This window comes from Vanellus vanellus, assembly GCF_965231255.1.
Source record: "Vanellus vanellus genome assembly, chromosome: 10".
Taxonomy (NCBI): domain Eukaryota; kingdom Metazoa; phylum Chordata; class Aves; order Charadriiformes; family Charadriidae; genus Vanellus; species Vanellus vanellus.
The window spans coordinates 2,753,869-2,766,274 of record NC_138915.1 but is presented as its reverse complement, the minus strand read 5'-3'; the positions used below and the strand labels follow the sequence as shown (position 1 = coordinate 2,766,274).

Here is a 12,406-nt window from a genome sequence, read left to right as displayed (position 1 = left end):
TCTTTTCTTTTTTTTTTTGGTGTTTTGTGTTTTTAAATAAAAAATAAAATGTGTAAGAAAATAACATTTCTAAAGGAAACCATTATCATTCTACTCTCTCTCTTTCTTTCCCCCTTCTTTTTCCCTTTTCCTTTTTTTTTTTTTCTCTTTTTGGCCATCTTTTCATGGAACGAGATGTGCTGGCCGGGGGGTTTCCTCCCGGTAGGAAACAATAACAACGGAGGGGAAAAGGAGGAGGAGGAGGAGAGCAGGGGAGCGCGTCTCGCTCCGTGCTCAGTCCTCAGACGTCGCTGGATGTCCTTGGTCTGGAGGAGAAAGTGGAAGGGACGCACCCGCAGCAGGCCAGCCAGAGCGACTTCTGGATGTCTGGGTTTCTGAAGGCGTAAATGATGGGGTTGATGAGGGAGTTGCAGGTGGCGGGCAGCGCCAGGGAGTAGGTGTAGACCACCGGGTAGCTGGAATCGGCCACCAAGGAGTAGATGGCGAAGGGGATCCAGCACAGAGCGAAGGTGCCGAGGATGAGCGAGAGGGTGGAGAGCCCTTTGCGGGTGGAGGTGGCCTGCGCCGTGGCGATGAACTGGTGCTGCACGGCGATCTGCTGGGCGTGCCGGAAGGCGATCTTGCAGATCTGCAGGTAGAGCTGCATCATGAGGGCGAAGAGGAGGAGGAAGGTGACGGCCAGCACCGCCGCGTTGTCCTTGGTGACGGGCCGCAGGATGCTGCAGGCGCTCTGGTCCCTCAGGCAGTTCCAGCCCAGGAGGGGCAGTAGCCCCACGCCCAGGCACAGCAGCCACATCAGCAGCACCATGGCGCAGGTGAAGCCCAGCGTGCGCTCGCTGTGGTAGGTGAGCGCGTTGTACAGCGACAGGTAGCGGTCCACGGTGATGGCCAGCAGGCTGCAGACGGAGGCGGAGAAGGCGGCCAGCAGCAGCCCCGCCGCCCCCAGCTCCGCCGCTTCGCTGGGCGGCCGCAGCAGGTACCGCACGGCGAAGTTGGCTACTAGCCCGAGCCCGGCCAGCAGGTCGGCCAGGGCCAGGCTGCCGATCAGCAGGAACATGGGAGCCCTCAGGCTCGGCGTGTAGAAGAGCACGGCCAGCACCAGCGCGTTTTCCCCCGCCACCGCCGTCCCCGTAGCGCACAGCGCGATGTCCCAGGGGCTCACGGCCCCCCCGGCCCCGGCCCCGGCTGCGGCTCCGGCTCCGGCTCCGACCCCGCCGCCGCCTCCCGGCGCCGCCGTCCCCGCTCCGCCCGCCGCCGAGGGCCAGGCGCTGGGCTCCGAGGCGTTGCCGAGCCCCGGGAGCCGCTGCTGCTGCTGCGGCTGCGGCTGCCACGGCTCCCCCATGGCGGCGGGGCCGTGCAGCATCGCTGGGGAGAGAGGGAGAGGGATGCGGTGAGGGACCGGGGGCACCCAGCGGCGGGGAGAGGCGGCGAGCCCCGCACCGAGCCCCGGGGAGACCCTCACCGAGCCCGGCCAGACCCGCTCCGATCCCCGCACCGAGCCTGAGGACCCCCGCGCCAGTTCCGCTGGAGCCCCGCACCGACCCCCGCACCCGTTCCGCTGGAGCCCCGCACCGGCCCCCGCACCGCCTTCCGGGAGCACTCGCCCCGCGATACCCCGCACCGAACCCCGCACCGGGCCGCCCCCGCCCGCCGCAGGGCGCATCCCCGTCCGCCTCCCCCCAGCCCAACTGCAGCTCCCCCGGCATGTAACACACACACCCCCCCCCGCCCCAGTGCACCCCCACCCCCACCCCGGGCTACACCGTTATACCCCCCGCCCCACACGCACCCCTCGCCCGGGGGAAGCCTCGCCGCTAACTCCTGCTCCTCCCGAGGACGGGCTGAGGCCGGACACAACTCAGCGCCGCGCTGCCTCCCGCAGCCCCCATGCGCTCTGCCCCGCGCAGGAGCCGCAGGCGCTGCGCACCCCGCCGCCGGGGGAAGCACGGTGCCGGTGGCCCCCTCCTCCTCCTCCTCCCTTCCCCGGGGCACGGCTACCTTTTTGCTGCCTATTTATAGCGCAAAGCGCGCTCCCCCCCCCATCGCCCCCCCCCCCCCCATCCCCCGCAGTCTTTTCTTTTTTGCGTGCAGCGAGTAAAAATAAATACTATTAATAGGCCATCCCTCGCATGTATGCGGAGCCGCTGATGAAATGAGAAGGCAGCGGCAAAGGGACAGCCTGCATTAACTTTCTCCTTTCTCCCTCCCTTCCCCTCCTTTGGAAAAGGGCTGGTGCAAGATGCTCTCAGCCAGCTGCAAACAGCTGCGAAACCCTGCCCTGCTCGGCGCGGTCCCCCTCGCAGAGTCAATCTCCCCCTCTCCGAGCCGCGCAGCCGAGGTGTGAAGGTCGGGGGGTGGGGGGGAAGGTTTTGCCCGCAACCCCCGCCACCAGCATCACCCCTTCCCTCATGCAGCCCAGCCCGGGGGGCAGCCGCCACCACCGGGGGGTTGTTGTTTTACCTGGCTTTAATGCTCGAGGATCAGCTTGCTTCCCCCCGTTTTTATTTTTTTCCTTCCCAGTCCTTCCAGTCCTTGGTGTTAAGCCTCATTCCTCGGTGAGCATTGCTAATAACGTTGGCAGATAGCTGGCATCGACTTGCACTTAATATTCCTGCCCCATTGGATCTGCTGATAAATCTCAACTCTGACGTCAAAGTCTTCACTTATATTCATGATCCAAGTCTGTGAATCAGAGCCGCTGTGATCAGAATAACAACAAGGCTGGCTCCCTGCTCCACATCCACATCCACACCCGCAGGCACGAGGGGCTGCGCGCACCCGCACGCACCCATGCACGCACCCATGCACGCACCCGCCCCGCCGTTCATTCATGAGCTCTCCCGCCACCCCGACGCACCTCCCCAAGGTCGGGGCCCTCCGCACCTGCGTTCTGCGGATGCAGTTTGGGTGCCAGCCAGGCCCCGGCGCCTGGCAAAGGCGGCCGGGCAAGGTTTATTTTTACCGCTTGTGCCGAGGGACGCGGGGATCTGAAGGGGGGGAGGGAGGGGGCTGATCCGGCGTGGCGTGGCTCGGCTGCCCCGCTCTTCAAGGGCAATGCCCAGGGGCAGCAGCACCAGTCCCCCTGCACCCCCAGGAGATGGCAGCTGGGGGGTCCTCTGGGGATGCGGTGCAACCAAGCTGGGGCAGACGCATCACCCCGCAGGGGAGACATCGCACCCCAGAGCCTGTGCCCCGCACAGGGTTCCCTCCAGCCGGCGTAAAAGCTGGGGTGAGGAGGATCGACACCCGGGAGCTTTGCGCGGGCTGCCCAGCCCGGCACCCACCCTCCTGCACCGGGGGACCTGCCCGACAATGATGGGTGCGGGAGTCTGCCCCCATCCCCACACCGCTGCACCCACCCACCCCCAAGGCATCCTTCCCGACTATTTGGGAAAGGATCTGCCTGGAAAGGAATAAAGCCCAAAGGCACGATTATTTTTCTGGCCGCAAATGGCTCCGCGATTCAGAGAGGGGGCAGGATCTTCAAAGCAGGGATGCTCAGCTCCCGTGTCGGCAATATTTCAGCTACACCTTCTCCCCCCTTTCCTGCTGGTTTCATAACACTCCAGCTTCACTCCTTCATCCCCCTCTCTCTTCCAGGCTGTAGCTACGCAGCGCAGCGAGCTCGATGCCGGGAAGGATTTCCAGCTCCTGATGTGCTAAGATATTTAGGTGAATAACGGTGGTTTTGGCTGAACCCAGTCGCCCCAGTTAGGAGCATCTGGGTTCTTAATCAGGCCAAGCCCCGTCCCGGGGGACTTGAATCGTCATCTACCTGGGGCCGCCGGCCGCGTGACTGAGCGCCGTTGTGTGCCGAGTGACATGAGCAGCATGAAAAGGGGCGGAGGAAATCTGAGTGAAGAGCTGAATGAATTCGCTCCCGCTCCCAGTAATTACGCACCGCCTGGGAACGGGGAGGCGGGTGAGGAGCTCTGATTGACTCCCATCGGCACCTGCCTCTGCCAGGAGGTGGGTGCAGAATTCAGGCTGGACTGAGCTGCTGCGGCAGAGGGGATGTGGCGGCCGTGCGGGGTGCTCTGCAGGGACACAGCCCCCCCAGCGCCCCCAGGGTGAGATGAGTGCGGGCGGCCTCAGCCCAGGCAGGCTGATGGGCCACGAGCAGCTGCAGGTCTGAGCAGGGACGGCCCTGCTGTCCCAAACGGATCTGCTGGGGGCTGCCGAATCCCCCACCCGGCAAAAGGGAGGCTGCTGCAGCTCGGGGTCCCCAGGTCCAGCTGGCAGCGAGGCTGAGCAGGGATGGGCACAAGCAGACGCACTGTGCATCTACCCAGTAAGTGCCCTCAGGCACCCAGTTGCCCCAGCGTGGCCCTTGGATCCCTTCCTCCATAGCTGCCTCTTGTACCAACACACACACCCCAAGGGGTCTCAGGTGACCCCAAACCCCCTGGTCGCACCAGCAGTTGGCTTGGACCTCCTGCTGCCTCCAGCATCCAACCCCTCCTGCAGTCTCCGACGCCCACTCAAGCACCCCGGGGTCTTGGCTGATCCCCAGGCCCCATGGTGGCCCTGGTAGTCCCGAACCACCCCCCTTCCCCACCTCCAGTTCCTCCTCTCAACGTCCCACCACAAGTCTGGAGCAATCCCAGGCTGCTTTTCCCACGTCCCGCAGTGAGTACCAGACCCCGCAGGTGTCATCCCGCTCCATTCAAGAGGTGCCCCCTTTCCGTGCACACATCGCAATGGGCTTCTCGCCCGGCAACTGGGGATGCTTGCCCTCCTGCAACAGCCCGGGGAGGAGCAGCTCCATGTCTCCGATGAGGTTTTGGGGAGTTTCACCACCTGGCTGTGCCCCCCAGCATGTGCCAGCGGTCTCCAGCTCCTCTCTCATTCGTCCCATACCGAGGAGAACATAGAATCATAGAATCATAGAATGGTTTGGGTTGGAAGGGACCTTGAAGATCATCGAGTCCCCCCCCCCTGCCCTGGGCAGGGCCACCTCCCCCCAGCCCAGGTTGCTCCAAGCCCCGTCCAACCTGGCCTTGAACACCTCCAGGGATGGGGCAGCCACAGCTTCTCGGGGCAACCTGTTCATAGAATCGCTGAGGTTGGAAGGGACATCCATCAAGTCCAACCATTAACTTAACCTGACAAAACCACTTCTAAACCATATCCCCAGGTACCACATCTACCCTTTTTTTAAACACCCCCAGGGATGGCGACTCCACCCCCTCCCTAGGCAGCCCATTCCAATGTTAGATAACCCTTTCAGTGAAAAAATGTTTCCTAATATCCAATCTAAACCTCACCTGGCATAACTTGAACCCATTTCCTCTTGTCCTGTCACTTGTCACCAGGGAGAAGAGGTCACCCCCACCTCTCTACACCCTCCTTTCAGGTAAACCATCCGCTGTGCCGGCCGCACAATGGTGCACACGATTATTTCCCTATGAGCTGGGAGTCATTTTGGGATGCCCTTAGAACCTTTCAGCGGTGCTGTGCCTGCATTGGGCACTGAGCGGCAGTGGAGGGGCTGCCAGGATTCGGCAGCTGCATGGGGGCCAGCATGTCTGTCCGTCTGTCTGAAAGGGGAAATCGCCTGTGCCAGGGCAGCCGCGGCTGCTGGGGCACTCCAGGAGTGTCACGGGTTCCTTAAGCCTTCCGCCGGTGACAAAAATGACATTAGGTGGCCACTTTTAAACCAAGGCACGCCGCCTCCAGACCTGCCCTGATGGCAAGCGGCGTCGCATCCGTGAGAGTGCGCCATGGCACATTGTATTTGTAATATTTGAGGATCTGCCTTTCATAGTTGCACATATAATGGTCTGAGCTCCCTGGGTACCTACAAGAACATTTTGACGAGATATGAAGCATGCTTTATCTGTATTCCAATTACAGACTCAGTAGCAAGGGGTAAAAATCAAAGCTAATCAGTCACCAGCCAAAGCCCAATGCTGTGATTGCACAGGGAGAGGCCAGCAGCCTCACCCAGCAATGCTGTTCAGCAAGGAGAAGGCTTTCCCTGCTCTCCATTTCTCTTCTTCCTCCTCCTCCTCCTCCTCCTTCTCCTCCTCCTCCTCCTTTTCCTCCTCCCCCTCCTCCTCCTCAGCTTTTGGCCCCTTCTAAACACCACGTGGTCTTCCCCAGGCACTGCCCCGTGGGGATGTGGGATGCCAAGGCGGCTGCCAACCCTCCGCAGGGCTTGACCCGGGTTTCATCCCACCTTAGAAATTGTGCTTTTTTGGTTAAAACCCAAGTGGCTGGCAACGCGGCTGCCCGGAGGGCAGGAGATGAACTTCGGAGCCACCGAATCTCTACCCCCGTCGCTGCCTTCCTTCACTGCGGCTATTTCTACAGCCAGACCCTCGTGGTGATTAATTAGGTGGCCCTAGGAGGGAGCTAACGAACGCCTGGGTGGGTTGCAGGGCGGCAACCGCTAACGACCCGGCCGTCCAAGGCAGAGCTCACCCGCAACAAGTCTGCGCAAGGGCTGATGCTCAACAGGCATAACGGGCGGCGCAGAGCTCCCCAAGAGGAACAACTCCGATGCCAATAATCTGCAAAAGAGGACAGCCCAGCAGCATTTTCACCCCTGTGCGTTGGTTTTGCAAACGGCAACCGAAATGCCCCGAATGCCACGGGCAACCGAGCCAGAGGGCAGACGGGTTTAGTTCCGCTGGGCTCTGCGGCGAGCCCTGAGTCGCCGCCGCCGGCTGGTAATGCCGTGGGGCTTCCGCTATCCGTCACGGGCTGTAATAAAACCACACCTGGGACACATCTGCTAAAATAGCCATGATGCAATTCTCCATCTTTTTTTTTTTTTCTTTAAAAGTATTAAAACCATCTTTATTTCTTTTCCTTGGGGAAAAAATCATTACCTCCCTGCATCACATCAGCTTTTCCCACCCTCGTTCCCGCTTCTGCCGGAGCATCCCGCAGCCGAGACAGCAAACCCGTGAGCTCGTCGCCTTGAGACCTTCCCAAGACTTGAGTGGGAAGCCGCACCGCTGGAAATTCATCCCTGTGTTTATACCGGCGTCTTTTCCGCAGCGAGTGGACGCAGCCCTATTTCAGCGCCTCTGTTGTTCCCTATTACTCCAACGGTGCTTGACGAGCTATAAGAAGGAAAAGCACAGCTATAATTAGCAGTGCTGACTAATCAGGGTGGCAAACAAGCGCGCTGCGCCCGCCAGCCTCCCCAAAATGGGGCCGTCGGGGGCCGCGCGCCGCTGGAGAGCGCGTCAAGTCCTACATTCAAAGGCTTTGCATAATCTTTGTGAATTCGGGGTGGAAATTAGGCCATTTTCTCGCCGCTGCTGCTGCTGGGGAGAGGGGACTTCTCCCGGTGCTGCTTGGGCTGCCGGGCTCCAGCCCCCCAGCCCGGCAGGAGGAAGGACCAGGGCTCTGTGGTGGGTTTGGGGGTTGAGGTGCCCATGTCAAAGCCAGGCAGGGGAAGAGGTGGAGGCAGGCAGGAGTCCGACTTATAAAATCATCCGTCTCTGCTGAGAAACAGTTGATTTGGTTGAAAAACCTCTCTCACAGGTAGCTGGAATGGTCCTGTTTGAGGGCCAGGCTTGCAGAAGTGACCTCTGCCATCCTGCCTGCAACAGCACCGTCGCAACCTTATTTGTACCTCTTGGAGAGCTACGGATTGATGGATGGATGGACGGACAGATGGATGGATGGACAGATGGATGGATGGATGGATGGTTTTTGCAGCCCCGGGGAACACAGGTCGCAGTCTGTGCTCTGGCGGCAGGGCCAGGCTGCCAGGGCCACCCCTGCTTGGGGACAGCCTGCATCCCTGCATCCCTGCATCCCTGCATCCCTGCATCCCTGCATCACTGCATCTCTGCATCCCTGCATCTCTGCATCCCTGCATCCCTGCATTCCTGTATCACTGCATCTCTGCATCCCACTGGCACCTGCACGGGGACAGGACCCTATTGCCACCTGCATAGGGACAAGACCCCAGTGGTGTACGCATGGGGACAGGACCCAAATGGCACTTGTGTGGGGACAGGACCCTATTGCCACCTGCACAGGGACAGGACCCAAATGGCACCTGCACGGGGACAGGACCCTATTGCCACCTGCACAGGGACAGGACCCAAATGGCACTTGTGTGGGGACAGGACCCCCTTGCCACCTGCACAGGGACAGGCGGACGAGCAGGGGTGATGCCGACCTGCGGCAGGAGGGAAGGAGCAGCCCTGTGTGGTTTGAAGGCTGTCTCTGACTTCTCCTCCCGGTTCCCCCCAAACACTCAGGCCAAACCAGGGGGAGGATTTTTCCTCCTCCCTTCAGCGGTATCGTTCCTGTCCGAACGATTTTGGTCCAAGTCCTTCAGCTCCAGCGCTTGCCTGAGCCAGAGGAACACGTTTTGAGGCACCTTTGCCGGCCCACACCGTGCCGCCATATGTCAGCTCAGCTCTGGCGAGCAGGGCTTCTGTGGCAGGCTGTTTTTTTCTGAAATAAAGGGCTTTTGTGCTGTGTTTTCCTCCTTCTCCCAGGCTGTATTTGGTGCTCTGGCTGGCTACCTCATCAGGAGCAACCGTGCTTTCCCTACGCCACGATTCATCCCGCCAGGGATGCGTGTGGGATGCCAGGCAAAATATTAGGGCCAATGATTGTGATAATTAATAATTAACAATAACCTAATTTACCTGACGTGGCACAGAGGTAAGGAAGGTTTTCTGTGGGTTTGGAAGGGGCAAAACGATAAAGATTCGTTAAAAAAAAATAATAATCCGGAGACTTTTTGCAGCTGAGTGCAGGGCAGCCTTCCTTCCCTGCTGGTCTCCCTGCTGCCACCAGCGTGAGCTTCCCAAAGCCGGGCTCGGAGCGAGCCGTGCCGGAGGAGCCGCGTTGCTGCGCCCGCTCTGGGGCCACTGTAACCCCCGAGCCCCGGCGGGGACGCCGGTCTCAGGACCAGGGCTGTCCCAGGTCCATGCAGAAAAGCCATCGGCTGCCCTGGAAGCCGGTGATACATCAGCGCCGAAAGAAATTTGCAGCCCCCGCGCGCCGGCGGGGACGGGTTTGTTGTTCCATCACAAGCGCTAAACCTCCATGCCCATCCCTCCCGATGTGCCGGGGGGGGCATTAGGCAGCCCATCCAGCGGGGAAACCCCCCCCCCGGCGGCAGCGCTCAAAGGACCTCCAGCCTCCCCCAGTTCCTTTCCCGCTGGGCAGGAAGGACGTCGGGTTTCATAAAACCCGGGGAACAAGTTCTCAGCTTTGAAGTGGAGCAAAAAGCAGCTCCGACACCCCCTCGCCCGAGCACAGCCGGTCCTCTCTATTTATTGATTTTAACTCCGGCTTCTGACATATAAACAGGATCCTACGTGGAGTGGCGGCGCCAGGCTCCCGTCCAAGCATCTCCCTGGAGCGCGGGCACATTCCCTGGGATCAGGCCGGGGACCACATCGCCCAGACCCAGAGCTTTGGGCCGAAACGTGGGGTGGGCCGGGATTTTGTCCGAAAAAGGTCACAGCCGCTGGCTGGTAAGTGAAATAATTAACACTAAACCAAGTGATTGGCTTGGAAAAAATTCAACCGGAGCTAGGGAGTTATAAGCGGGTAGAGCCGAGTGCCAGGAGCCAACAGGAGCAGCCCCATGGGCTCATTGGAGATGTCACTCCCCCCACCCCTCCTGCTGCCTACATGTCCGAGCCGGAGCCCTGCCCGGCCCAGCAGGATAGGGCCCAAAAGGGGCTGAAAATGTCCAAATTTTCCCCAAATTCTTAGAAATAGAAACATCACAGACAAGGCAGATTTCAGCCCCCTGCATACGACAGGTTCGGATGCTCCCCCAGCGCCGGGCACAGGCGTGAAGTCCTCATCTCGTCGATGATACAGGAGATGCTGTTTCTGCCCGTGAATATTTCGGGGGGAGCAGTGAAGGCTTCCTGACCTCCCCGGGCTGCAGGGCAGCATCGCTGCAGGCCATGGCCGCTGCGGGCACTGGGCTTGCTGGGAACCTGGGTCTCATCCCAACCTTCAGCCTGAGCCGTACACAACCAGATTTTGGGTGTCCAGAGGTATTTTTCCCCCTTTGGGCATTGAGTTTCCTCCTTTGGCACCACTGCCCACAGCTGCGTCTCAGCAGAGGGAAAAAGAGACATCCCCGGGGCAAAAGAGAGATTTCCAGCTGCGCGAACACCCAGCCCGAGCGGAGACCTGCTAAATATACTGGGAATCCGCCTTCTCCATCCTCCGGGCTGGGGTTTAAACCCCAAAATTCCCAAAGGATTTCCCTCTGCCCTGGGGACTTGACCCCAGAGCTGTGCTGCGCCTCTCCCCGCAGCAATGCCAGAGGTCGCTTGGCCGTGAAACATCGTCATCCCCGAGACTCTCAGGGCCGAAATTTATGGCAGAAAGGCTCTTGGCGGAGGGAGCGAGAAAGCAGTGGGGGAAGACCGTCCAAATACTTTAAACCTGCCAAATTTGAAGGGACCGGGGGAGGCGGCGGTGCGAGTTCCTGGGAGCAGAGCAGCAGTTTCCCCGGCGCGTGCAGGAGAAGGACGGGCGGCCTCGGCAGAAACGCGATGCACGGCACGGACGGAAGCAGAGTTCGTGGCACGGACAGAAACACGATGTACGGCGTGGCACAGGTCGTGCCTGGCCCCGGGGACGTGTCACCCCAGGCTCAGCCAGGACGAAGCTGCAGGTCCTTCACGCCGCAGGGAGCCCCGGCACCGGCACCAGCCGGTGGCCCACCGCGGATGCTGCCTCCCGCTGCCGGCAGAGAGCCGCGGGGGGTTTACACTTCACAGCGCAGAGACTCTTTGCATCCGATCTGCCTTTATTTACCCCCCGGGAGTCCCCAGGCGGGGCGAGGGCGGCAGGACGGGTGGAGAGGTTGAGACACGGGGCTGCACCTTCCCGTGCAGTTTTGAGCTATTTCCCTTATTTTTTTTAATTTTTTTTTTTTTCCCTCTCCCAAAAGGTCAGCTCTCTTGTCAGAGCTAGAAGTCACGATCATCTTCCCTGATATCAGTGTAATCATGTTTGATGAGTCACTTGTTTAACGGGAAGAGGCTGCTGGTTGCTATAGGGATGGCAGCAGAGGGGAGAGGATCCCTTCATTACCCTAATCACTGCTTGTGACGGAGAAAACACCACCCCGACCAATTCCAGGCCAAACTCCCCTTCGGCATAACTTTTTGCCAGTTTGCTGTGCCGGGCTCTTTCCTCAGCCATGGGGCTGCAGGGATGCCTGGGCAGGTCCCTGAGCGTGGGACAAGCTCGAGTTTGGGGACATCACAGGGCTGGAAGGTGGCAGGGACCGGGGAGGGATACGGATACGCGCAGTGCTCGATGTCAGGCTTGGGTGCCATGGGGAAACCGGGAGCTGCAGGGGCTGCGGTGGCTTTGGGGTGATGGAAGGAGACACACAGGAGCTCCTCACCTGTCCCTCCTTAAGCTGTTTCTCTATATCCCAGGAAAAACTACGGCTTCTGGGAGCGCCGGGGCTGATCCCTGTGCAAGGCAGCCGGTGCCCTGGTTTGCAAAGGGGAGATGCTGGCAGCACGGGGGGAGCTGCAGCTGTTTGTCACCTTTGGAAATGAGGCCACCAGGTCACGGCGTCCAGCCGCCAAGGATGCCGGCACCCATCTCCTCCTGGCTCGGTGCTTGCCAGCCTTTCTCCCCGCTGGGTTTCATCGCCATGGGGCATCCCGGTCCCGCAGTCGGGCACCTCCTGGGAGCACCCACTTGGTCCCTTCGCCCTTTGCTTCACCTTCTTTTCTCCCATGCCATACTGGGGGATTTATTCCCCAATTCAGTCCCAGAGGAGGTTCCTACCCGCCTCTACAGGGGACACGGGGGGGAAATTCTGCCAGGTCCATCCCTGCAGACCCCCACCACCATCGGTAAGTCCCCCACCATCTGCATGATGCTCGGAAGAGGTGCTGCTCTCCCCTGGGACACCCCCTGCTTTCCCAGCTCTTCATTAGGGAACCGCTAATTACCACCATAGTGTTCACTGATGCCGTTTCACCGCAAAGCTCTCGTTTTGTGTAAATGAGCTTTATTTAGCTCCTGCCGGGGATGCAGCTTGCCCGCTCACACTTTTTCCTCCGGATCAGGAGAATCTGGTGCCTTTTGACAGTGGGGAGGAGAGAAGGGAGAAACCTCCAGCCTTCAGCCTCCAAAAAGGTTCGTAGTTGTTCTGTCCCGCAGGTTTGAAGAGCTCCTTAATGGGCTCCCAGCAGCGCTGGGTTTCAGAAAAGAGCACCCTTCCCCCTTCACAAATCCCACCGTGGAAAAGAAAAGGTGGGAAAAATAAAAGGAGGATGGCACCGGGGGAGACCCAAACCTCCAGGTACCGTCCGGCCTCTGCCTCTTTGGTGGGCAGCGCCTGAGGTGCTGCAGAAGAGCGCGGTTTTGGGTGCTCTGATGCCACGGTTGCGTCAACAGTGTTGGGGAAGGCTCTCTCCGGCCACGC

General features: G+C 60.1%; 1 protein-coding gene across 1 annotated transcript; it reads right to left on the bottom strand.

Annotated features, from left to right (window-relative positions):
* Positions 1 to 280: 280 nt before the first annotated feature.
* Positions 281 to 1,363, bottom strand: LOC309675971 (G-protein coupled receptor 12-like; the record flags this gene model as incomplete). The annotated part of the gene is made up of 1 exon (XM_082488407.1): positions 281 to 1,363. One exon carries the CDS (start codon positions 1,361 to 1,363, stop codon positions 281 to 283), a length of 1,083 nt encoding a protein of 360 aa, XP_082344533.1.
* Positions 1,364 to 12,406: the final 11,043 nt, after the last annotated feature.